This window comes from Procambarus clarkii, chromosome 60 (assembly GCF_040958095.1).
Source record: "Procambarus clarkii isolate CNS0578487 chromosome 60, FALCON_Pclarkii_2.0, whole genome shotgun sequence".
NCBI lineage: Eukaryota > Metazoa > Arthropoda > Malacostraca > Decapoda > Cambaridae > Procambarus > Procambarus clarkii.
The window spans coordinates 19,194,506-19,222,410 of NC_091209.1; the positions used below are offsets into that span (position 1 = coordinate 19,194,506).

At 37.6% G+C, this 27,905-nt stretch overlaps 2 protein-coding genes across 4 annotated transcripts; both read left to right on the forward strand.

Moving 5' to 3' along the window:
* The first annotated feature begins 173 nt into the window (after nt 1–173).
* Nucleotides 174–27,791, forward strand: Snx1 (sorting nexin 1). 3 transcript variants are annotated; one of them, XM_045756035.2, is made up of 15 exons: nt 174–334; nt 4,010–4,222; nt 4,661–4,990; nt 7,360–7,434; nt 8,139–8,315; nt 8,941–9,065; nt 10,297–10,435; nt 11,297–11,438; nt 11,934–12,055; nt 14,428–14,658; nt 15,297–15,365; nt 16,811–16,954; nt 18,552–18,704; nt 19,004–23,944; nt 26,931–27,791. In XM_045756035.2, exons 1-14 carry the CDS (start codon nt 239–241, stop codon nt 19,052–19,054), a joined length of 2,067 nt encoding a protein of 688 aa, XP_045611991.1. In that variant the 5' UTR covers nt 174–238; the 3' UTR covers nt 19,055–23,944; nt 26,931–27,791. The 3 variants fall into 3 exon arrangements, with proteins under 3 accessions (XP_045611991.1, XP_045611993.1, XP_045611992.1); XM_045756037.2 differs by lacking the exon at nt 4,661–4,990; XM_045756036.2 differs by having other exon boundaries at nt 222–334; nt 4,010–4,990.
* Nucleotides 23,839–27,791, forward strand: LOC123766729 (uncharacterized). Its single transcript, XM_069307647.1, has 2 exons — nt 23,839–23,939; nt 26,929–27,791. The coding sequence occupies exons 1-2, from the start codon at nt 23,936–23,938 to the stop codon at nt 27,606–27,608; spliced, it is 684 nt and encodes a 227-aa protein (XP_069163748.1). The 5' UTR covers nt 23,839–23,935; the 3' UTR covers nt 27,609–27,791.
* Nucleotides 27,792–27,905: the final 114 nt, after the last annotated feature.

The window sequence follows — 27,905 nt, forward strand, 5'->3', positions numbered from 1 at the left end:
AATAGTGGCTTTAGGCATTGTATGTACTAGCTCTATCTATAAATTCAGCAATTTTGATATCACCCCTTGTATGTATGTATTTTACCTAAATAAACATTTGATTTGATTTGATTTGAAAAGTGAGTGAGGCGCCGGGAGGAGTTTGGTCGCCAGAAGCGGTCGCCGGTGGGAAAAAAATCTGTTTCAGGGGAGTAACTTCCTGTCAGGCGGCAGAGCAGCAGCAGCAGCAGACTGGAAGATGGCAGACTCCCGGGAACCTCCCCCTCTCTTTAATGACGACGACGACTCCCACAAGGATGATGATACCGAGGACCTCTTCACCTCGGCCGTCCAGGTGAGTAGAGGGACCTGATGGTAGAGGTTAGTGAGAGGAAGTTAGTGTAGTGGTGACCTGAGGTTAGTGTTGGGATCCTCCCCCTTACTGACGTATCTCCTCCTGTACCACCTTCAGTATGTCCTACTGCTTCAGGGGCTGGTTTAATGTCTACCAGTAGTGAGGTGCTGGCACTACCGCACGCTGGGGCAGTGTATCTGGAAATTGAAGTAAAGGTTTTGGCCAATTTTGAGGCATATCGTATGTTAGAACTCTTTAGTATTGTCAGTAACTCTCTGAGTGTGGTGTGTGTAGAATATCATGGTTAACTCTTTAAGGCTGCTACTCATACATTTGGCATGATTGTGTGTTTTACTGATGCTATCCTGTGTGTGCTCTTTATGATAGGCCGGATATGATGTCTGTTTTCTACCTTGAGGTTACCTCGAGATGATTTCGGGGCTCAGCGACCCCGTGACCCGGTCCTCGAGGGGGGGCCTTACTTGTTATCGACCTGCATGTAGTTGCTTTCCATGTTTACTGATATTGTTGTTTTCTCCATATGTTTTCTGCAGCATTTCATTATAATGGACTGTTTATGTTAATTCCTGTTTGTATGCCTGTCTTTAAATTTGTTTTTGCTAGGTTGATGGAATTCCTACCAATTAATGGTTTGTAATGCTGTTTTGCTAGTAATAGAACAAGCTATCCTTATCTAAAGTAATAGGGTAAAGTTGCTGGGTTCTGGCCACTTCGTGATTGTTAAAAGTTGGGGCTCGTGCTATTCTGATCAGAAGTTAATCTAGAGACCAGTGCACAATATGGTAAAGTCACTGGTATACAGTATAGCCACTGGTGAAAAAAACCCCTACTGTACCTACATTGTTTGATTCAATGAAAGCAAAAATATGCTAGGAGCTATGAATATACAGTACAATGCTTCTATAACATTTTGAAAAATTATTTAATTCGATTACCAGTCATTAGAAATGTTTTCTATTAAAATAATAAATCTTAGACTTAAAAGAGTTGAAGTAAAATCTTGAATTTTCTGGATGGAATCGTCTTAGATGTTATTGACTTGACAGAGCATGGGTATTTATTGATATTAGTAATGGTAGGTACAAAAGTATCCCAGCTGGTAGAAAGCAACATTGCCAGATTACACCGAGTACAGTACAGTACAGTACTCTACTGCAGATCAGGGACACTCACTCACCATATGCATGATATGCCTTCACTATATGTACTGTGTTGCACATTAGCCCCATGCAATACATGTGTATTGCTGTAATATGGTTGTTGCATTTTAGATTAGCATTTTAGTGTTTTGTGGTGGTTTTCCTAAGGCTAATTGGTGGATTATGTTTAAACCCTGAACTAAATTTTAAAATTTCAAGTCATTATAAGAAGTGAAATTACATCGACCAGACAATATTTAGAAACAAATATAATCACATTGAGGTCAGTGTAAGAAGCTGTTACTTCACCACAGTAGATAATGCATCAAATACAGATGTCTTACTTATGTACACATATATACAAGAAGGTAAATGTATAAGTACAGATTTTGATGATTAAATGGTGTATTCTTGGAAAGCCACTTACATGCTTAATGATTTGGGCAAATCTTTGAAGATTACACAAGATTTGCAGTGAATTTTTAGTTAAAATTGGTGAACAGGTAACCTTATTCTCATGTCATATTCTTATGCCATAGAATAACTATGCTACTGTGAAGCCTTTCAGAATCCAGTCAGTTATGTGGCTTGTCTGTTCATTGCATTTTAAATACCATTACTGGTATACTGAAGCAAGCCAGTGTAACTGAATAATTGTGGGAACCTGAAATGGTCTGATAAACTTTACCTGCCAAAAGTAAAGCCCATCCTCAAGGCTGGTTACTCCATGTGTAAGTTATAACTTACTAACATTAAGGGGTAAGTCATTTTTATACTGTACTCTACTTACGTCAACTTGATTAAAACTTTGCTTGAGAAATGTTACTCACTCCCAGCTCATATAAATAGTGTACTGCATACTCCTAAAAATTAGTTGGGACTGACTTCTGGTCTGTTAATCCAGAGACTTAATACAGTACTGTACTCTCTTCCTGAGTTAACTGACCATTGTTTGTATGATCAAGAGCTTATCTGGGTTGGACTTTTATTTTTCACTATGATTTCCAGTACAGTATATTGTCTAGGGATAATCTGACCAGTGGTTGTATAATCTGGATGTCTTACCTAAATCTAAGACCAGTCAGTTAACCTGAAGATTCGGATAATAGTGTGTAAAGCGTACACCTTAATTAACCTAACCAACCCAAACCACCTAGTTTAATGTAGGTATAATTATTAACTGAACCTAACAAACCAAGGCCTATTTGTTTTTGTTTTTTTACTCTGAAAAATTAATATGCAAAATTTGTTACATGTTGACTTAATGAATAGGTACTGTATGTATCGGCTGTGAACGTGTCCTAACAAAATATGCCAGTATGTACGCATTTGGACAGGTTCTGTCTTGTCGATGCAATTTTTTTTTTTTTTTTATTAAGAAGAGGGAGGGGTTGAGAATACAGTACTATATAAAAATATACTACAGTAATGTCATTTATGTTTATAGCTGTTTTCTTTAAGTATTTATTTTTCTCCTTAATGGTTGGCAAATTCAATATAAGTTCTGTATAGTAAATGGAATATCAAATCATGAATCAGATTTAACTTTACACAATTAACAATACGATTTCTGTATTAGTGTAGTGGTGCTGGTTCTCCGAGATGCTGTGTGGTGTTTAAGATGGGAAGAATAGATGTGTGTGTTTGTCTTTTAATATCTTTAGCCATCTCATCCTTTACTGCTTTCTTATCTTGTACTGGCTGATGCCTCCCCACCCAATGAAAATGGGATCCTGGGGGATCATGATGCTGTATGATGAACATTAGACTAGTAACACCTAGAAGATTGTTGTTCACTACCTTATACTTGGTCAGTTAAGATGCCATAAAATGCCTAATTAGAAAAAAGTTTGACATAACTTTTATTTTGTAATTATTATTACCTGTATTAGTATTATCATTATTTATTATTATTATTATTACATTATTATTATTATTATTTAAATGATTTAGATTTTTGTCTTTTGTCAATGATTAAGAACTTTATTTTGCTTGGCTTTTTAGATTTGTTTAGCTTTGAGCACTAACTGAATGTTTTCTTACCTCAACATGGGCATGAGTGCCATGTTATGAGACCTCCGAGTTGCTCTCATATATGCTCTTGGAATGCCAGTTGATTATTTTTCATGCTGCTTTTAAGTCATTTATAGGGAATCATTGTTTCACAGTAATTTGATTAACTATTAATAATGATTATTTTTTAGATAGTGACTGCATTTTTATTCTCCCTAAGGTAGGGCATATACAAAATAACAATAGATGTTTTCTTTTGTAATAGTCTCAACTGACATAAGTAGACAAAAAATGTGCTTTCTTAATTTAATTTATTTTGTTTTGCAAGTTATTTTTTGTAGATTTTTTTGCTTAAACAATTGTGAAAAAAAAAGTTTCACAAGCTGACAATATTTTCTTGATTTCTTGATGTTCATGACTTTTCTCAACCCTAAACATGGAGTGCATCAGTTAGCTGCATGTTTTGTGGTAGTGGTAATAGTTATCACTCGTGTTGTTGCAGTCGCCCGTGAGCGAGCAGACTACTCCCGAGGACTGCAGGAGGCAGGAGGGTGCTGGTGACCCTCTCACTTCTTCCCCACCTGCTGCATCCCTCACCCCTGACCCCCCAGTTGGTGGCCATTCTGACTTTTTTGAGTCTAGTGAGGAAGCCACTGAGGGCGGCTTCTCCTCCGTGCCTTTGGAGCATCCTGCTGGGGGGGGAGGCACGCAGCAGGTCAGCACTGAGGCACAAGACCCTGCTCCTTCACCTTCGCCCTCTCCTTCCAGCACCACACCAGCACCCTTCACTACTATCAGCCCTGCTGAAGAGTCTTTTTCCACACACACACAATCCACTACCTCCAACTCAACTGAGAGTTGCACTTCAGTCCCTCCACTTTCTCCTATTTTCAGCATTATTGAAGGACCTCAGAGTAATTCTCTACCCATCACTTCACACAGTTCTATTGAACAGCCCTTTACACACCTTCCCTCAGATAACATTATTCCTGCTTACCAATCTTCTGTCCACCAAGTCTCGGCTCAATCCAACCATGCTGAAGACGCTCATCTAGTGCTACAATCCTCTTGTCATAAACAGGAATTCCCACCTTTACCTCCACCCACTTCAACATCCAGTACTGAACTTGATTTCGGCATGACCCTTCCACAGGAGCTGTCGTCTCAACTTGCCCCAACCCTGGTAGATGCACCTTCTGTAGAACCAGCAAACATGAATAGTTTTAACATCCCTGCTGAGGAAGCTAATTCCCTGGATGCTGCTCCTAATGCCACTGTGAAACCTGCTGCTAATGGTGCTATCCTTGATGACCAATCTCCTAATTCTAATGATGACATTGTTGATGCTGCTGATTCTGCTTCCAAAACCACAGATGCACCCACTACTCAAAAGCTTGATACTGATCCCACTTCCATGCATGATGCACTCACTTTCCTAGGTGATGGTGACACTACTGAAATCTCCCTTGATGACAACACTAAGGTTTGGACCCTGGCTAAACTTTTTCTTGAGCGTGCTGTTCCTGTGTATCAATACTAAAGATTTCATTGGGGCTGCCTCCTTTCACATTAAAATATAACCAATTAATTCCTATATGAGAAATAAGAAATCTGTAAGGGTTCTAAGATAAGTGTATTTCATCACTTTAGAATTGTTTAGCAGTGTCTTGCATGGCTACATACTAATTAATTTTTAATTGGCTAGGGAATTGGAAGGTTGTAAGCCTTCTGATGTCCTCAGGCTTGCTTTAATTGCTATTCATTTGCAGGTAAGCATATGTAACACTAATATATATACATGTATATATATATGGATATGGTAGTGGAAACTAAATTTGTCTATGTATGTGGTTCTTTTAATAATTATAAGCTTAATTTCAAACTACAGTACTGTAGTCTAAATGGTTTATTATATGAATCTACTTCCAGAATTTGGGTTATGTAGGATACCTTAATACCCTTGAATTTACTTAAATCTCATAAATTAAAAACAAACTTTCATGTCAAGGAAATACAGTAACATAAATCTGTGATTATGCTTGCTTGTACAAGTATTATATAGTTATCCCTGGTACAGTACAGGACATGGGTTACCATGTGAGTTTTACCTACTGTACTCTCTTCTTTTTCTTTCCTGATGCTTTATTTCTAGACAGTATCTTGAGTTCATCTTCACATCAACTTGAAACTGAAGACATTTATGTATTGCTTTACAGTATAGCTTACCTCCCATTTTGGTAACCAAATTTGAGTTTTGTTGGGAACAATTTTCAATTTGTCACCTTCCTGATGTCAGATGTGTTTAATAATCTTGATTTAAATAGAGGGCACAAATGATTTCTTTTGCTGTAGTCAGTAGTGCTGTATTTCACTACTCAGAAATCTCAAGCATTGTTTAATATAATCACTTTAAATTGACACTCCTGTGCCAGTTTTCAGAACTTAACTATATCCTAAAAATTTTAATTGAATTGTATTTGGCCATTACATTATCTAAAATTAAAAAAATTTTGATGCTGTTGTTAGCTTAAAGAATTTATATATATTAGTAAATCATCTGTTACTTATTCATCCATGCCAGTTGTTAATTTTTGTTCAGCCAGCTGTTCCTACCGCTGAATAGCTTGGTTATGCTTGAGACGCTTCCAACCAAAATTTATTTTTGTCATGTTAGTAAACACTAAAGATTGTATGCCACTCACATTCCTTGACATTTAAATGGAAATATTGATGATACTGCCACCATGACAGTTCCAAGTGTGGGGAGCATGTTTACAAACGGTTTCCACTATAAATAAACCAAAGAAGATATTTTTTAGGATTTTAAGCAAAAAATGGAGAGTGGTTTCCCTATACAGTACAGTGTGTGCACTGAATACAAATTGAGCAGGATAACACAGATTTAGAATACTATGCATAAGATCTATCAGTGTTATACTCACAGTGAAAGTGATAGAGTAATGCAGCTGAGACAAGCAATCAGTCAAACTATGGTAAAGATTGTTAGTGATGCAGTATGGAAGCAATATAGGTAATACTCCCTCCAGGATGGTATTGCTGGATCAAATTCAGACAATTATAGTCATATAATTGTTGGTGTTATAGTTTGTCCATGGTAGGCTGAAAAAATTTGATTTACTGCACAGTTTTCAGATAGAAGTGAATAAATTAAAAAAAAAATCTTAGGAAATATTGATTGTGGCAAAATGGCATAAATACACATATTACAATGAAACAAAATACAAATTCTTATTTGGCCAAGATTGTGTGGTGAAAATTCTTGCATTTCCCCACAAGATTTTTTTCTAGAAATTAAAAAAACTAAAATTATATAAAAATGAAGGTTACAGGAAAGTGGAAAAAAATCTATACTGTAAGAGCTCTGTAATTCAGATTCTGATAACCCAAACTCTAAGTAATCTCAGTGAATTCACCTTTGAGTTTTTGATCCATTTTAACCTTTTAACCCGACTAGGAATTTGGTGTTAATATTATACGAAATGTGGAACTTTAATAAAACAGTGCTTGACTTTTCAACTTGAATAGAGACTTGGATTACTCTGAGATTTCTGCTGAAGAAGAATCTTGAATGAATTTGAATGTTACAATTTTAACGTTTCCATTAAGAATGGGTTAACTCCAATGAGGGCGGACCTCGTATGATTAGATTTGTTTTTTGGAGCGCAAATAAATATCCCCTTTCTGACCCAGCAAGGCAGGACCTTACATTTCCACCACATTCACAAATTCAAGGAACCTATTTGCCACCTCACAAAACTGTTACATTGTCCACTATTATCCTTGCTATATAGATGCCGTTGTCCTCTTGGCCAACATTATTTATGTCTCCAGGAGGTGTCACTGGAGGAGGAACCAGATGGGGCTTTATTTGAGTCTACCTCAACTCCCAAGTTACAACTTAACCAGGTTAGTATGATTTGCTTATGCCAGTGTGTTTACCCTGCCCATGGATTTTAAAGTTACCTGAAATGTGAAAGAGAGCAACAAATTACATACAGTAAGATGGTATACTGTGATGTTCATTTGAGAAAATCATTGTGGGAATAGTCTATTAAGAGGAATTTTAATCTGTGTATAAAATTGATAGCATCATTTGTTGGGAGATCATCAGTTGAAAAGATTATACAAATATTCAGGCATTATTGGAAGTGGTTATACCTTGTTGTTTTGATTTAGTTTACTCATTTTACTCTCAACTTTGTGTGTGTATGTGGCTCCCATTTATATCTGCAGTCATTTTGAAGGCCAAAATTAAATGTATATTTTAATACATGCCAGCAATACATGGTTATTTTGCAGCAAGTATAAAAACCTCATTGTCATATGAAATTTGAGTACAGGTTTCAAGATATTTAGGAGTTTGTGGAAGTCTTGAATAAAGGTTAGTGTGGTGAAATGGAATAAACGTACGAAGGTAAAAGGTAAGATGTGAAGTGGGAAACCAACAATGAATCGGAAGCTGCAGATGCAGGCGTTTGTGAGTAGCTGGGAACCAATTATTTGGGGAATACTATAGACAAATTAGTGTCTAAACTTCCCAAAATGCTAGGTTGCTGCATAGGTCAGTTAACATTAGTGATATTTTAAACAATAACACTTTTTTCCTGTAGGATCCCAGTGACCACTCGTTGCCAGCTTCCAGTATCTTGCCACCAGTGGGAGTGCCAATAACCCCTCCAGTAGTTCCCATGACGCCAACGACCACTCCGAACCTTACTCCAAGCATCACTCCAGCAGCTCCGACTCCAATAACTCCTGTGACTGTGTCGAGACCATCACCTGAGCAGGTAACTTAATAGATGAATGATTGTGAATTACTTGTCTTGCCTCCATTATTTAATTTGTAATGTTGTAACTAGCTGTAGAGCATGGTAAGGTAATTATCAAGAGAAAGTGCCAAGCCATTATGACTTATAGAGCACTTGGAAGGGACATGAGGAGAAGGATTTAGGATATTATGGAGGAAAGCAATGGTGCCCATTTTATTTAGTAAAAGTCTTGACTTAAAACACAAGTTGCTGAAACATGATCTAAAAAGTCCAATTTGGATAGTATAGTGTGACTGCATTGTTCATGTGTAGTAAAAATTGGCCTAAAATGTGTGAAAATTAGGGAGATTTTGGATATGAGGGTTTTGGGGGTATGTCATTGTGTATGGCTTTTGGATGCATTGGGTAGGTTTGTGGGTTTGGGGAGTCTGTGTGTGTGTGTAAGTTTTTGTATGCACTAGAAAACAAAAGTCCCTCAGAAAGAAGCCTATCTTTGGGAAAAGTTGTCAATTCCAGCCATCTGTCTTTGCAAGCCTTGTAAGTACAATACATGTAAACAAATCACTTCCCACTGGTTAGTATTTTCTTTGTGTTCTTTTAATATTATAATCTGATTAAAGTTTGAGCATTTATCTCATTTCAGTTGGAAAGTGAGAGTGGGGACGAGTTCATTCAGGTCACGATTTCTGATCCTCAAAAAATTGGTGAAGGAATGAGTTCATACATGGCATACAAGGTCACCACTAAGACAAATATTACTTACTTCAGGTGAGTGAACCAGTGTTCATTTATTGGTGGTGGTGGTGTGGAGAATTTGATGGGTTAGTTTTGTAACATTAGAATGACAAATATATAATGAGAGGGATTGGATCCTAAGGTATGTTAAGGGAAACATATTAAAGAATGGTGTAAAATATTAGATGAATAATAATGACTTGATGAAACTGTAAATTAGTGGAAAGTTCTCTTTGTAAGCAAACTCATTTTCAAGGGAAGTCGGTAGAAATTTTATAAGATTTGTACTGGAAAGGCTTTCATTGGTAGCTTCTTTGTGTTTGCTACCTGGCAAACTCCACCCAATTCAGTCCTTGTCAGGACCTTGCAATCATATGAACCTACTGGGAACCAGAGGCCAAAACCTGGCCCCCTCTAGTGAGGCACAAGGGGCAGGGAATCACAGAGCACCCTAACCCAGAAAAAGCCACCAGCTAGGTGGGCAAGTTAAAACATACAAAAAGCAAGGTAAAAAAGCATAGAAAACCAGATGGCACAGCACTGAGACAAACCACCTAGTTGTAATTACCCAAGTTGCAGGATGAGAGCTCTGCTCATGGTGTCCCTGTCTTCCCAGTACTGTCATATGACAGTTTGAAACTACTAATGATTTTAGCATATACCACCACCTCACTTGTTCTAACCATCTACCACTCTGTTTGCAAAAGTGAACTTGTAATGTTTTTGGCAGCATTGTTTTCCCTAGTTTTAATTTATGAGCTCTTGTTCTTAACGTTGTAGTTTTCAAGAATTGTTTGAAATTTTGTAGATTCATGTTAGTATTTTGTACATAGTGGTCATATCACCTCTGCACACCTTCCTCCTTGATCCCATAATGGGGGAAGGGAGGGTGCCAAGGTCCCACCAGAAAGAGGCATTTCATCAAAGCTGTGGAAGAATTTTATTAGGAGTACTGTTCGTTGTTTTGTTTTCATGCTGTATATTTTCTTCTGATTGTAATTACTTTAAACCTGATAATGTTCACACTTGCATTGGGAATCTACCATTTACTATATTTATAAGGAATTTTTTGCTCTGTTTATTAAGAGCATTATAGCACTTTACCACATTATATTGGCATAATGTGATTAGTTAGTATCTAGCTATTGATATAAGCAAGTTTTATATATTTCAATCTTGCTCACTTAAATTGTGGAATAGTATATTTGTGTATGTATTTACATTTTTCAAAAATAATGAAGTAATTCAATCATTTTCATGCCAGAAAAAAACACTGGAGTGTGATGCGTCGGTTCAGTGATTTCCTTGGGTTGCATAGGAAGTTAGTGGAGAAACATCTTCATTCTGGCCGTATTATTCCTCCAGCCCCGGAAAAGTCTGCCATTGGTACTACAAAGATCAAGGTCAGTCAATTTTTTTTTATATAGTTTGTAAATACTTTAAGTATATACCATACGTGAAAAAGTAAAATATTAGTGCTTTACTACGAGTTACTACAAGGGAGTGAGATCTAGCTCGTTACGACCCACCTAGTCATTTATATCTGGCATGCCAGTTACCTAGCTCCATGTTCATAATATTTTTACTTCATGTTATGGATGAAATGACTTCACCAAATGATCACCAATAATGGGTACAAGAATTTCCTTACATTTATCTCGGTTGTTATCCAGCTTTCACTGGTATTCTCTTGTCCCATTTTCAATTTAAATAGGCTACCCCATGTCTATATTGTTTATTCCCTTCAGTATCTTATATGTAGTAATCATATATCCTGTTTCTTCTCTCCTTCAAGGTTGAGTTTCCTTAACCTGTTGTTATAGCTGAGCCCTCACAAATCTAGTACAAATCTAGTTGCATACATCTGTACTGTACTTTCTCATTTTTGCCTTTTGTGCTTCCATGGCAGTTCTGCATACCCTTGTAATTTTCTCACATAGGCAGTGTGTATAGACTACAACGTGTCTTGGGTTTTTGTAGTTGCCTTTTCCTAATGGTGTAGTTACCAACAGGTCTCCTATCTCCTTATCTTCATTACTTTACACTTATTTGGATTCAATTTCAGCAGCCATTTATCTGCCCAATCCTGAAGTTTGTCAAGGTCTTCTTACAACACATTCCAATCCTCCTCAGTTGTTACTCATTAATTTAGCATCTATGGTTATCTTAAAATTCTGTGCATAACTCTTAAAAGATATTTGAGATTTCCATGTCTTGCTGCCTATAATTTTTGTCTAATAGCTATGAATATTTTTCTCAATCAGTTGAGTAGTGACAAGAGCACTGACTCTGCTTCATCAGACTTCATCGAAAAACGTCGAGCCTCTCTTGAGCGCTACATGAACCGTACAGGTTCCCATCCAACACTAAGAGCAGACCCAGATTTTAGGGAGTTTATTGAGTTAGGTGAGTATTCTGAAACTTCTTTTTCTGATAGGTATTAGTACAAGTATGATTTTGCATATTTCCCCTTGTGTTCAGAAAATTTTAACTACTTCATACTCCAATGATGCCCCAAATACTACTTTGCATCCTGACAATGAAGTGTCTTGTTAAATTTTACCTTAATGTGAATCTTGAGTCATAATATTATGGATTGTTCAAATCACACCTCTGTTCATTTTATAAATATGTATGGAGATATCATGTGTACATCACACATTCCATTGTCATTTTATGGAAATATTCTCCTCTTTCAACTTGTATCAAATTTTGCAATTGTCCTAATATAACTAGGTTTAGTAAACTTAAAAAGTCAGTAACTTCCTTAGTGTTCGGAGACTGGTATTCTCCACAAATATTCCCTTTTGCCATTATACGACATCCGAACTTTTGTGTATTATCATTTTCCTTGCTTCGGTATTTGTTTAGGATAGTTAATTATGCATTGAACATTTACAGATGCAGAGTTACCTAGAGCTACACAAACATCAGCCCTTAGTAGTGCAGGCGTACTACGACTGTTTAATAGAGTGGGAGAGACGGTTAACAAGATGACTTTCAAAATGGACGAGAGTGATCAGGTATGATATATATATAACACTGTTAGCATATATAAATCTAAACTGTTGAATGTCTGCTGCTGCTTTGTATCTTAATAAATATGACATTCATATTTTTTTCATTTGGGTTATTACTGTGGAACTTTTCTTTTGCAGTTGTGTGTTTTGTTGCATTTACAGAATTATATATAAAATCTGTTATTGTTCTTCATTTACATAGTTCAAGCATGTCTGTACACTCTTGCACCTCATAATTATATTTAAAATAAATGTAGGTGTTTACCTATACTGTATTGACATCCATCATTGTTCATTCAAATAGGTTCCAATAATCTATTTAATGTAACATACATACAGTACTGACCTTCAATATATTTGATGTCAAAACATTCTCAGGGTTGTCATTCATTTGACATTAGTCATTGTATGTCAAATTTCATCTCTGCTGTATCATTAGTACATCAGTTTGTATATGCCTGATACTCACTTTTTCTGATTGCAATTAAAGGAATTATCAGGGAGAAAGCACCAAGCCATTATGAGATAAATGTCACAACTTCTATATTGGCACTGAATGTTGATCATCCATTTCCCACATTACATTGGAAGCTATTAAGAGTGTAGGGAGAATCTCCTGAGTAAGTCATTTTTTAAGCAAGACCCCATGTACTATGCCCCAATGATTTCGAGTTTGAAAGTGGCACCAATTGATTCAGTTGGTGTAATTGCACATCTGTGTATTGATTCAATGCATAAATATGCAATTATCTTTGCTTTGCATCCCTCCTCTCCCACCCCACCCATCCATTCCTCCATAAAAAAAAAAATAGGTATAGATTTATCTGAGAATGTAGAAGGTTGTGTGGAGTAGAATCAGCATCGTGGGTCTCCCCAGGTGCTGGTCTAGTTCCAATGCTCTGCTCCAATGATTTTCTCAGATACATCATGCTATTGTGATTTCATTATGTATAAATTTAAGTTTCACCGTAGTAGTAATAAGCAGTGTTTTTAAATGTTAGTATTTTGAGAGTGCTTGTAGTCTTAGGAATTACATTTTACAACATTTTCTTAAACCATTTCAAATATGCTTGTGACAAAGTTGTTTAAAAAAAAAATACACTGGAGCTAAATGCAAATATTGCCATGGTTAGGCTAGGGAGTAGATGATACACAAACAAGGTTTGCTCTGTTGTCATGTTGTTGATCTTACATGATGTGATACAGTGCTGCTAGTGGTCATGTTAAGACACTTAGGTTAGCATCTGATTATCTAGGCTACGTGTGTGTGTGTGTAAGCTAGTATTGGATTATCAAGACCATGTAAGGACATGTTCTTTGGCTAGAACTTGGTTATTAAGGTTTGTTAGAACCATGTTCTTAGGCTAGCACCTATCAAGACCATGGGTGTGTGTGTGTATGTAGTCTTAAATTAGCGCCAAGTTACCAAAGCCACATTAGAATGTATTGTTATGTTGGCATTTGATTATCATTATCATGCTAGGACGTGTTCTTAGGCTAGTACCTGGTTTTCAATGCCAATATATAAATTGGTTATATATCTCTTAAGATGCACTTTTTTTTTGCCCTTTTCACATGCTTTCAGACTGAGGGACAGGTAAATTATGCTATTTTTTTTTTTAGTAATAATGTGCAAGTGGACTGGTGCAATGTGGATCTCTTATTTCTGGCTGTGTGACATGAATGTTCTCATTTGTTGAATTTCTGTATCAGTGATGAATTGATCAAAATGTTCTTGATATTTTGAAAAGTTTGAAAAGTTAATGAGTATTAAATGCATAAAATTGAGTTATCTCAAGTTAATAATTTTTTTGTAATATTTAAATGGTACAATAACCTTTGAACTTTATGAAGTTTCAAATACATTCACAATAATAATTAAAAATGTTAATATTCTCTAAACTTACACAAGACCCTAGACCCTAAGGGTGCATGAAAGTTCTATCCACATAATTTATATTGCTTGAAATTAAAAATATATTATTTATTAATGAAATGATGTAACTGTAAGAATGATAATGCTTGATTTTTTTCATATGAAATGTTCATAGCAATGCTTAGCTGAATTTAAGAATCCTAATTTTGACCTGTATACATATAAGATTAGTTTCAAGTATTTTTGGAATATTCTCTCTACATGTTTGTTATCCAGTAACAACCAATTAGTTATACTGAAGGTTAATGTACTATTGTAAATGGGCATAAATTCATTTAGTTTTATAAGAAGTTAGATTTTTCATATATTTAATTACTACTATTCAAATTGAAATTGATTGAGCATCCTTGTGTTTAACTGTTATATTCTTGTATGACTCAAATAATTTTAACTGATGCTGTTATCATAAAATTGTTTAATGTTTTGTCTATACTAACAGTGGTTTGAGGAAAAGACACAGCAAATTGAGAGCCTTGACTCGCAACTACGCAAACTTCATGCCGCCATGGAGGGTTTGGTGGCATATCGTCGGGAGTTGGCTACCAGTACAGCTGCATTTGCAAAGTCTGCAGCTGTTTTAAGTAGTGTAGAGGAGCACTCTTCCCTTAGCAGAGCACTTCACCAGCTGGCCGAATCTACAGAGAGAGGACAGACCATCCACCATGCTCAGGTATGTTTTGCTTTGCGTTAGGAAGTGGTAGGATGCTGGAGTGTGTTGGTACTTGATCTGTGATGCTATCTAGTGTTAATGATAAAAATTAATGGACGAGATATTTTTAATTAACCCATCTTTTGCCATGTTGATACCCTTTTCTTCTGGCTGATACCTCCCTCACCTTATGAAAGTGGGAAAATAGGATAGTGATGATATTGATGAGTTTATTCTGGTAAATATAAAAAAAAATAGGTAATTGCTTTATATCTCCCTTTTCTTTGATAATTTGTATAACATGGAGGTTTCTTCAGATAAAATGTTTCTCATGTGATAAGCTTTTGTGGTGGTGGTAATTTCCTCACCTGCAATTTTAATACACAATATTTGAGAGTAATAAATCTGCAGAATGTTTGAATAAACATTATCCAATTACAACATTGTTAATGAAAATTGCACATTCACAAATGACAGACTGTAGGGTTTGTGTTTAATTATATTTTAGTAGTAGGATTAATTTTTGGTAAAGCACTGTTAACCTTGCTGAATTTCCTGTTCTGAAACTTGTGATAAGCAAATAGGTACACAAAATCTGCAGTACTTTTGAATCAATTTTTTGCTGTTTTGTAGCATTTTATGATTATCTTTTTTTATAGGCTGATGCAGACTTCTATCTCCTGAGTGAGACAACCAAAGATTACATCCAACTCATCGGAGCTGTCAAGGTGATTTTACATTTGGGTTTTTACCACGTTTTGTGATCTCGGATGTCTGCAAATTCTTTTGTCTAACTACTGTGAATCTAATCCTTTTTCTTCTGTAACTCTTAATCAGTAAGAGTGACAAGAGTGTCCAGGCAGTTTTTCTAAATGCTGTTTGAACATTCCTCCTTTGGCCTCTCCAACCTCTACTGTATGGTAGTCCGCTTTTCATGGCACTGCTTGCTAATTGCTCTATTACAATTCAACGTGTTCTCTACATGTTCAGCTCATCGCAAAATATTTTGGGTCACTTGTGTCCGTCGTTTCCTTGGTTGTTTGTCATCTGATTGTTGATGTTCTGTATTTATAATTAACCTGTATTTTTTATCAGGTTTCTTTCATCATTCAGAATTTTGAATTAACTAAAATTTGTCTGAAACTCCTAATGTATTAAGAGGAGGGAGGGAGTTGTCAGGGGAAAGCACCAAGCCATTATGACTATACTGTACATTACTTGGAAGGAGTCAGGATAAGGATTTGGGATGGGATGGGGTGAAGGAATGGTGCCCAACCACTTGGATGGTCGGTGATTGAACTCTGACCTGCATGAAGCGAGACAGTCGCTCTACCGTCCACCCCAAGTGGTTGGTAGATGATTTGTTACAAAAAATTGCCTCCTATGTTTGGTGGTTCATTCTTTAAGCACTGTTTATCTGACTAAAAACAGAAAAAAGCATACAACATCTTACAAGATATTTTTATATTATTTTTTAAAGAATTTGGCACAAACTATGTTCATAGATAATCGAAAGTGTTAATGTTTATTCCAATTTAAATTTGTATACCTTTTATATTTGAACATGTTATTAAATTTAGTATATCTAAGAGTTTCTGGAATTTTCAGGGCTTTGTTTTGCGTAATGTCTGGTTGGGACTATAGGTTTTTCAGTTGTAGGTGAAAGGCACAGACAACTGGCTGAGTAATGTGACTTGAAATTGTGAATCCTTACGTAAATGGTGAATTGCTAGATGCAGTTAATGACTTTAAATACTGTACCTGGGATGTGAGAGTGATAAGAGGAATGTTTGCAATCAAATTGAGAGTTGGGTCAGTCATGCAAGGAAAGTGGGTGGTGCAGTGAATGCCATGGTAGGAATACGTGTGGTCAGTGTGATGCATGAAGTATTGTAATGTCCGCCTTTGTATGATTGAGAGATGGTGTTGTAAGAACATAAAAATCATGGGGTGTGTGTGTGGTGTAGCACATGACCACCTCAGTTGAAAGCTAAATTATCTGTCCATTTAAATGTTCTTATTTAGATTTACTACTTTTTTCTAGTGATCTGCTGCTTCACTACTATGTAGTTTAATGGAGGATTTGTCAGTGTGTTTATAAATTGGGACAATGTTTGTCATTTTCTTGGTGCACTGTACCTGGTTGTAATTAATGCTTCACACTGTTACACAGGATGTGTTTCATGAGAGAGTCAAGACCTTTCAAACCTGGCAACATGCACAGGCAATGTTAGCCAAGAAACGTGAAGCTAAGGCCAAGGCCGAGTTGGCTGGCCGAATGGATAAAGTACAACAGGCCCAGGAGGAAGTAGCTGAGGTAAGATGATGTATTCAGGGTTTGGTTTGTATTGTCCTTTCTTAGCTTCTATTTACAGCGTAATCCAACCAGCCACAGCTCAGTTTTTTCTCTTAGGAATTTAAAATTATATCTTACGCTTCGTGTTAAGAAATGTCCAGTTCCTCGTTCACTTCATACCTTTTGATGTACTGTATTTGAATGTTATTGCTATCTCTAATTACTTTGTCAGTGCTATTTCCAGCTTTTTCATTCCTACATACTATCCAACCTGTTGTAGCACCCTTCTTGTAGTATAATGATATACAGTACTTGTTCTAATTACTGTAGTGTTTGTGATGCATTGTTTAATCAGGTCCCTTCATCTTAGATGGTTGACACTAGGTATGGTCACTAGGGGGGCTCTTAGAGATTTAATTCTCTCCACAGTTTGTTTGCTTACTGTTGAATATGCTGGCAGATGATCTGTGTCAGTTTTGTCCAAATTGGATGGATTGGGAGGAAAACAAAGCCAATTTTTCAGTGAATATAACTGATAATTAATATCCCTCAAGTGGAGTACTGCATCGTTATGGAGCCATGGGTTCTCTATATGGGGCTTCTTTACATGGTCTAGATGTATTGGATGCCATGTTTGCAGAGGAAAATTGGTAAGTGTTTGTATTACTCACTAATAGTGAAGCTATTGCTTTGTCCTCAAGATGCTGGGTACCTTTCCGAGACATGTGATCCTACTTTTCCCAACTATGATCAGTTTGGTCTTGATTACCTTATTTCTGGCTAAGTGTCCTAACCCAGTTCCCTCTCCTCTAATCCTCGCACAGTAGGTCAGCTTGCAGTTGTTTATGTTGTTCAAGGCTCTTTGCCAATCTTGTAGAGTTTATAATTGATATACTGAAACTGATACAGAGGTCAGGTAGTGAATATTGTTCTTGACATGATGTGCTCTGTAGAGGTTCTTGGTATTGGGACGTACAAAATCTCTGGCAGAGCTCTTACTGATTTTCACATGGGTCATTATGGAGATACATTTTATATGGCTTGAAAATTGTTTGTTCCAATGTGCCTGTGCTGGTCATGCTGGGTAGGACTGAGCTTACCTCCAGTGGCCTCCCAAACATCTTTCTTGCCCTTGTTGCAGTGGTGCCGAGACTGTCATCTGCTCGACTGTTGTGATCCTTATCCAGATAAGTATATCTTGCCTTATGGGGGCAACCAAATAGCATTGCTCAGAATTGCTATGAATCATGTAAAAATATAGAATTATGTAATAAAGTCTATATTTTCCTGTAAGATTTTAGAATCAAATTATGCTCAAATATTCGTTTTCTAAAATACATTGTGACCTAAAATTTTAATAAGTGGAACAGGTCTTACTGCAGTGGATAATTGAAATTAAACTGTGCAGTATTTATAAACCAAATATTTTGTAATCTGTATATTGCTTGACTCCATCCATTTTGGTTTTAAAGATGTTCTGTTGTACTAATTGCCTTCCTGTTCAAGTCTTTACACCATTATGTATAAAGTATACAATTTAACACCTTTATTTCCAAGCGATACTGTATAATTTTGACCATTTCATGTGAATGTTTGACAAAAAATTGTTGTTCTTCAGTGGGAAGTAAAGGTTGAAAGAAGTCAGGAAGAGTTTGAAAGAATTTCTCGTGCCATCAAGAAAGAGATGGAACAGTTTGAAGTTATACGTGTCAAAGACTTTAAGGACATGATAGTGAAGTACTTGGAAGCACTAATGACCTCACAACAGCAGGTAAGATTAGATTAATGTTAAAAGTATACAAATATTATGCTAATAATGGGGTGATGCAGTCCAACCATTTCTACCAGTGAAACCTTCATTTAAACCTTCATTTTCGTGAAACCTTTCTACCTTCTACCATTTCTATATATGAAAATGTTATATATTTTTTTTTTTAAGTTGGCAAGCAGTTCTGTTTTTATATTAAAAATAAGTACACTACTGTATGAGTCTTGATTCTATAAATATTCAGGCCTCAAATATGAAATACTCAGAGCACTATGAGCCTCATTGTAATACTTTTCTTACAGATTACTAAGGTTTGGGAAACATTTATCCCAGAAGCCAAGGCAATATCCTAAAGCGTCGGGTGATGTCTGATGATGATCGTACTGGATTTGGTAATTGAATGCTGGTGGTTAGAAACAAATTGCCTTCTCTGATTGAATGACTGCACTACACCCGAAGTCATTCATTTCAGAAGTTATTTTGGAATGGTTTTATTATCCTTGTGCTCATTCCTGTTAGTGGTGGATAGGACCAATGTTATGGAGAATGCACCTGTGATTTAAGCAGTTTTGTGCATTCTTTCTTTGGGTGTTTGGTTTTTGAGTTTAACAAATTTTTTGAGTGAATTTAAATCAATTTTTGAATTTTGATATTTATAACTTTTTATCATTATTTACCTCATACATTTAGGTGATCTACATTTTTTAACACAGTATAGAGTAACAGTGATTATTCGTGCAGCTTACATTGGTCATTCTTAATGGATTTGTTCAGTATATTACATTGATAATACACAGAGTTGTACTTTTGTGTGCTGGTAATTATGCGAGAGATCACTTGGTCTTCTACCTTGAGGTGGTATTGAGAGAAGATTATATAGTACTAAATTGGAATGCTCTGCATTTAATTTAAATTTACATTGATCTGTTTACTGCTTCACCTCATGTTATAATAATTGTTCTGTTTTTTGAGAGGCTTGGATACCTATTAGTTTTATTATTATTTATAGTTTGCTTTATGCCTTCACTTTCTGTAACGTGTGATGAAAATATATAAAGAACGAATGTATAATTTCCCCAAGGTTAACAGAAAGCATCGAGTCATTTTGATTGCTATTACGAAATTGGATGCCAGGAAACCAATATAAGATAACCTTCCCTTTCATCAGGCAGTTATCATTGGAAAGTGTAATCTTCTGAATTGGCTTCGATTAATGTACCTAGGTCACAGTTAAAAATGTGAGCTAAGCTGTCGGGGGACTGTATAAAGTCTGAAGGCTCCAGCCAGCGCAGAAAGCTATATCTGATTTATTTAATAATATTCCTGTGGGTTTATGTAGGGACCAGTAATTTACAGATTTGTATGTTTTCCCATAAATTAACTTTTCCTGTTTCCTTAGTTCATCTTGCATTCTTCTCCCATATCTTCTACTTGATCCTTTTGGATTTTCTCTGTTTATCCTACCTTTTCTGATCTCTTTGGCTCCTGCATTTTAAGTTTCCTGTTTAGCAATTTTTTTTTTTTTTTTGTCCCATATTTACTTCCCTTTCTCAATGCTGAAGTCTTATAGTTATTTATTCTTCATTCTCATGTTTTTGTGTATCCTTTTTCTTCTCCACAAAATTGACTTTTTCTCCCATTGTAGTTGTTGGAGTTAAGACTTGCGTGTGCTGTTCATGTGTCCAGCGAGAAAATAAAGCTGGTTGATCGTCGGAAATTTGGCTAATTGAAGATGCTGCTTAAATGTAAACTTTGCATGTGCATTAATTTGATACAAGTCTGAGTGTGCAGTCCAGTCATGGTTTGTATTTGGAAGTTTAAGTAATTTCCTGCCGAACAATACACCATTTGAAATCCAACATTAATACTTGATACTCTGCCGATTTTGAAGGCATCCTCTACATTATGCCCTTGCAAAGTATATAAAAATAAAACATGTCAAATTTAAAGAGGTCAACTTGCATAAGATATATACAGTATGAAAATACCTTTATGTTCTTGTACAGTTTTATTGTTATTTTAGCTTGTAATGTTTTCTTAAGATGGTGTTGTACACATTTTTGATTAGTCTTGATTATCTACTGAACTGATGTACAGTATACATATAATCTATAAAGATCAGATTAAAATTTTGTTTTATTGGTCCACATTCAGAGAGTTCCAATTTTTTATAGTACAGTACTATGTTATCTGTGCACTGAGGTAGTGTGATTTTAAAGCTAAGAATCGGTAATTTGTATAAAGGTTAAAAAGTCTTCTTCTGAACTTGTAAAAATGTATACAATTAACCTTTCAGTTACAAGATCCAACACTTGCTTCCTAATGCAAAAAGCTCCTTCAATGCTGAAAGAGAAGTTTGTTCATTTCCATACAGAAACTTGTGTGCTGTGATAAGACAATTTGTCTCAAAACCTTGTAAGTTTATAATAACTATCTTGCTGCAACAGCTCAAAAGTTTGCTGCTTTCGTGCCACCGCTCGCCTTTTCAACATTTTTCATTATACTAGATTTATATCACAATTTTTAACTCGTTTGATACTCAAAACACCATAACTTCTTTAAACCTGTTTCTATAAAATTATGTATACTGGTGTTGATTTATGAACTTGCAGTAATGCTCTGCCTCTGTGGATGTTTGTCTACAGTGCCTTTCCTTACAGAAGTGTAATGTTTTGCCCTCTTTGTCGGTTTGGCACCTTCTTTTGATAATTACTTGCGTGCCCTCTTTGTGGCTAGTATGACGTGTAGTCCACTTGCACAATGCTACCTTTTGCTATATTGCTGTGATGGTTATCTTGTATCCTCAGTCCTGTTTTCACTTTTAAATGGAACAGTCTTTAGCAGTGTAACAAATTTAACAAATGGAACAGTGATAATAGGCTTTACAGTAATAATATATACAAATGTTCTAACATTTGCTTGAAAACTGCAATTATAGGTACCAGTAATCAGAAAAATACTATTACTGTACTGTAATTTAAACTACCATTATGCTACATACATTCTTTTACATGTAGACTAATTATTCTTTTTTATTGTTATATTTTGTCATTAGTTTGCAAACTAGACTTGCATTTTCCATACGGTTCTATGTAGCAATATGCAGGGTTTCTATATTCTGAATGAATGTTATTGTGTGCTAAGCCATACATTTACAAAGTTTATGAATTACAACGAAAATTCGCAACTTCTGGTATTAGGCTACTGCCACTGTAACTTGTAGCCGAAGCATGGATGGGTGCATGAAGAGCATGGGTATTATGCTCTCATTATTTGCTATCTAGGATGTAAATAGGCTTTTGGGTATATGTTAACTAAAACTAGTTTATTAATGTGGTAACTTGCTTAGCTAAAGGAATATTAAGGGTCAGTTCCTGAGCCCATTATGTGTAGCACAATAAACCGAGGATGAATAACGCAGCAACGGTTGGTCTGCCATATTTCAGAGGTAATCACCGGCCGACTATTGGTTTTAAACACAAATTATCATATTTAACTTCATCGTTGACCTTATTTCTTTATGTAGTCATAAATGTCAGACAAAATCATATTCACAGGGAGGCAAAGCATGTAAGAGATTCCAGTTACAGAGGTTACAATGGTGGGAGGCTGGAGGCGGCGGCCGTGAAGACACTGGGTGGTGTCCAGTCTTGATACACTCACTTGCGCACTGAGAACGTTCATAAGTTTGCCACCAGACTAGTCCCAGAACTAAGAGGCGTAAGTTACGAGGAAAGGCTGCGTGAATTGCACCTTATGTCGCTAGAAAATGGAAGAGCTTGGGGAGACATGATCATTACATACAAAATTGACAGGATAGATAAGGATGGATTATTTGACATGGGTGGCACTTGTACAAGGGGACACAGGTGGAAGCTGAGTACCCTACCCAAATGAGCGACACATTAGAAAGAACTTTGTCAGAAAAGTTAATAAATGGAATACATTAAGAACACAACTAGGTTAGTTCACTCGTGCGCACTCATGCACTCCTGTAGTCTATTCTCGCACTCCTGTACTCGTAGATAAGCATGTTTCCGCTCGGGCAAAAATTGACAGATCTATAGTTTTTTTCTGTATAGAACTACCTATAAATCTCGAGACATTTACCTGAACCACGAAACTCAAACATGCAAGTTTTCTCAGTGTAAAGTTGCCAGATCGCCTTTTAAGGTTCTAGAAGCAGGTTTTCTGCCGAACAAAATCGACAAGTTTTTACCTAAAACAAGCTCTATGATGGGAAGTTTACTGAATGTAGATATATGTAAAGTTCTGTGTGACGCGAAGTATTTACTAAATCAAGTTATACCATTGCAGGGCTTCCCTAATTGTATTTGGTACCTGCAGAAGGGACCGACCTCCCTCCGGATGGACGCTACGGAGGCCCATCCGGAGGGATGGAAATACCATAGATGGGATTACAGGGAATACCAAGACGTAGGTAGCGTGGCCTTGAGTCGTCCAGGGTTACCGATAGTGTCATATATTGTTGTTTTAGATTTAGCTACTCAAAACGAAGTGTCCATGTAGCACGGGCTATGGTGAGCCCGTAATGTATATTGGTTGATCCTATATTTAGTACTGATCCCCTAAGAGATGTCTCACTGTTGAAAGTATGCAACGTCCATTCAGCTGAGCTTTAGGAGACTCGAACCACGGACCCCACGCGTGTGAGGGAGAAGGTCTATCCACTTTGCTATGGGTAGTCTATATAAGCATACCACTTGTCCGCAGACAAGCAGTACAGATGTTAGTGGAGAGAGCGGGCGGGGAAGTAGTGAAGCACTTACAGGAGGTAAACACTGTGCTACTGGTCTGTAATGAGTACAAATAAAAGAATTACATATATACATCACTGTCAGTACAAGGGCTGCCTCGCCGGCGTCCCCAGCAGTGACGTAACAAGGTATTCTGGTGCAGTTTTATATTAACCCAAATGTAATCAACGTTTTTCCATATTTGTTTAAATTGATGAATTATAATAGCTGATGTAGCGCATTTTAAACTGAAAACAATCTTGTTATGACTGGAAAGATGAACAAGTACGTTCGTAAGAGTTGAAAATTGAAATACTTCATCTGGCTGGCAACTCTTCCCCCCCCCCCCCCCCCCAGTACGAGATATGGGGTGTGGGGACCCTCCTCTCCCCCTGCTGCAGGATAAATAGAGGACGAAGGAAAATTTTAACCAGACTCGTCCTCTGCTCTGGGCTAAGAATATTCTCGCCACTCACCATGAAGAAGGTGGGTTTCTACTCGAATGTTGTTTAACGTGAAATATATAGATTTTATTGGTATTTAATTCCAGGTGAAGCGGTTTCCCGTCATGGTTGTGAATGCTTCCACGACTGATTTGATTTGGCTGTGTAAAGTGTCATATTCGCTTGTAATGGAGGGTCCTGTAACGCTCAGTTTCATAAAATGAGAACCGCTCTTTGCTCTGGAAATGCCAGCTACAGCTACCCGATTCACGAATCAAGATTCATTCCGAGTGAATCTTAGTGTCGTCAGCGTGTCTGACATCGACTGAGCAACAGAGGAGCTAACGATATAGTGTTACACTAGGATATACTAGCCTTTTATCACACTACTAGAATTTATATACAAGGGAACGTTTAGCTGCACGCCATTATTTTAGCCGTTTAGCCCTCGCCTCAAAAGTAAGGGATTGTCAAATAAAAATACCAATAATATACATGTTTCGCTATTACCAATCGTAAAATAATATAACCACTATCGCAATCCATTACACAATCACCAGCCCCATCCTCTGACACTGCCTTCCTTCTCGTCACCAAGTTCAAGTTCAAGTATGTTTATTGAGATAAGAAAGAAATACATCTCAAAGGGATAGAGTAGCTTAGGCTATTTCTACCCCCCCCCCGAATCACTCTTCACCCCTGACTATCTCTGCCACAATTACTCATCCCTCCTCGAATTGACCGTCTTGCCTAACACTGTCTATGGGGCATGAGCTCTAGCTCTGTGCCCGGCCTACCTGCCTTGTACCTGCTGCGTCACAATTTAATTATTCTGACGTTCCAATACTTTGCGAATTTTGCCTTAAAGTTGTGGATAGAGGTGGCTTCCACGACTTCTTTCAGTGCATTCCACTTGATTACCCGTACAAGGCAAAAGTTATGTCCTTACATTCCTTCGGTTCACTTGAATTTCCAGCTACACAACCACCCATCCTTGACTGTCTCCCACCAGCCCCTGACCGCGTCTCCCTCCCCCCCCCCACTATTACCCCACTTGACACCCTCCCACTCCCCACTCTGCAAACCCGTCAAACAACTTTGACCTCTCCTTAACTCCCGCTCCACAACAACGCAACACATCTCACTACACCGCCACCTCCCTACTACATGCCCACCACAACGCCACCTTCCTACAACATCCCAGGCCAAACCCCAACATAAACTCTCTATACCACAATCCAACAATGACAACTAAATTTCTCGGCAGTAACACGAAAATTCCGCTGACCCAAATAAGCGAGGGGAACAATCGCAATGGATTCAAGTTTACAAAAAAGTTTCATATCCAATTAACACACTTATCAAGGTCACAGATTCAATACAATAATATTTTTTAGATACTCATTGGATGCCTTGAGACTGAAAGACCGAGCACAATGAATACATCCCACAGAACAAGCAGTCGTTGTTATTATATATAGATATATAGCTCTTCCTGCATGATGATAGATGGGACAGTGTAAATTTAACATGGTCGTATATATCAATTAAATTTTGTTGGATTTATTGACATATTACTGCCCTGCGGCAGACAAACAGCCAGGGCTAGGCTGAAAGAGCATCCAAGGGATTTAAGAGTCTCGCAGGACCAGCTTCGGCATTATTTTATCAAGTTCAACTAGTTTTCAAGAGGGAAAAGTGGAGCGGGTGTGGCACATGAGATGTCTTCCTCTTAGAATCTGAAGTAATGAAGGTGTAGTGTACGCAACACTGGTTCTGGAGGAACTGCTGTCCAATCCTGTCGTGGATGGGAAGACAGGTTACACTGTCAAGTGTGAATTAGATTCGTGTGTCAAGGGCAAGCACCCGGAGGGTAGTGGCCAGCCATCAACCATTTACGTGTCTACTTTTAAGAAGCCTGTACATCTTTCATGGTACCTCAGTCTACAGCAATTAAACTTTTTACGAGCTTCAAATCTTCGCAACCCAATGTTATTGTTGCAATTGGGCCGATTGACAGCCTCCTATAGCGCTTCGGAGCTCTTAAAGTGTTAAATAAATACAAACGAAGTCGCAATGATAGAGTAAAGATGTACAGGTTTTGTAAGTGGTCGCTTGATGGATCTTGGCCGTTTAAAAGAAGCTGCACGTGGTGAGGCCACGGGATATCCGGTGAAGTTTTTATTTCATATTTATTTTCAATTATGCCATGATAAGGATTTTCTCTCACTGACTCTAGGTATGTCTATGGCGGTGGCTAATTCATAGGCTAGTTGGCGACATTTTTCTTTGGTGAGAAATGTCGCCAATGGTGACATTTTTGCATCTCACCATATTGAAAATGGTAAGAAAACAGCTTCGATTAATTTTTTTTTTTTTTTTTTTTTGAGATATATACAAGAGTTGTTACATTCTTGTACGCGTAGCGTTTCGGGCAGGTCCCTGGAATACGATCCCCTGCCGCGAAGAATTGTTTTTTCATCCAAGTACACATTTTACTGTTGCGTTAAACAGAGGCTACAGTTAAGGAATTGCGCCCAGTAAATCCTCCCCGGCCAGGATACGAACCCATGACATAGCGCTCGCGGAACGCCAGGCAAGTGTCTTACCACTACACCACGGAGACTGTTAAATACAGGGAGGCATTAATGGATCTGTGACTCTGTTCTTCTAAATTATATTTTTAGGTACTTAGAGATTGAATATTGAATATTTCAGTGCGTAGCCTTAAGGCTTCAGAAGATTGCTGAATACTTACTTTATCTGGTTAAGTATGTTAGAGCACTTTGTGATCAATGTGGCAGTCTCCAACTTTCCGAATACCACGAGTGATAGCCTGGTGTTCGCTGGCCTCGCTGGCGCCTAAACACACGATTCTGATTCATTAGTTATTATTGATTATTATTCCTTTTGCATGTTATCTATTTACGCATGGATAAGATTTAAATATACTTGTGCATGTATAGGATGTATAAAAAATATATAAACTAATTATCGTACGCAGGTCTCATGATGGTGTTTCTTTACAGTTGCTTCTGGCGACGGTTGTCGTCAGTGTCGTGCTGGGGACGACCTCTGCAACACCTGACCCAGCGCCCCACTCCTATCAACGAGGACGGAGTTCTCATCACCGGGGAGGATATCACAGTACTGGCGGATTCAGTGGTCACGGGGGTCATCATGGCAGCCAGTTTGGTAGACCAGGAAGTCATGGCAGCCAGTTTGGTGGCTATGGAAGTGTCGGTGGCTTTGGCAGTCATGGTGGTGTGGGTGGCTTTGGCAGTCATGGTGGTGTGAGTGGCCTTGGCAATCATGGTGGTGTCGGTGGCTTTGGCAGTCATGGTGGTGTGGGTGGCTTTGGCAGTCATGGTGGTGTGAGTGGCTTTGGTAGTCATGGTAGTGTGGGTGGCCTTGGTAATCCTGGAGGTGTTGGAGGCTTTGGCAGTCATGGTAGTTTGGGTGGTCTTGGTAATCCTGGAAGTGTCGGTGGCTTTGGCAGTCATGGTGGTGTGAGTGGCCTTGGTAATCCTGGTGGCGTTGGTGGCTTTGGCAATCATGGTGGTGTTGGTGGCCTTGGCAATCATGGTGGTGTCGGTGGCTTTGGCAGTCAAGGTGGCCAGTTGGTTAGCCAAGGCGGGAGCCATTCTGGAGGACAAGGAAGCATTATTCCTATTGATTCAATCCGTAGTCACAAGCCACAGGGATGACATCCATGTCCTGGTGAACAATGAGTTATTCATGTTCTGTTGAACAACCGAGAACACTGCTGAACTAGCGACAACCTTCTTGCTTGACACAGATTGTGACATTTGTCTTGAATATGAAACGTGCAACAGGACATCGAGTGTGTTGTGGTATTCTGTAATAAAACTAAATTTTTTCATGATGAATCTTGTTTGACTTGCTGCCTAGCTCTTGTGCCTCATCACACATGTGATAATACTTATTCCTCATGTGATAAAGACAGTCTATTTAACACAAGGGGAACACGCACAAGGGGACAC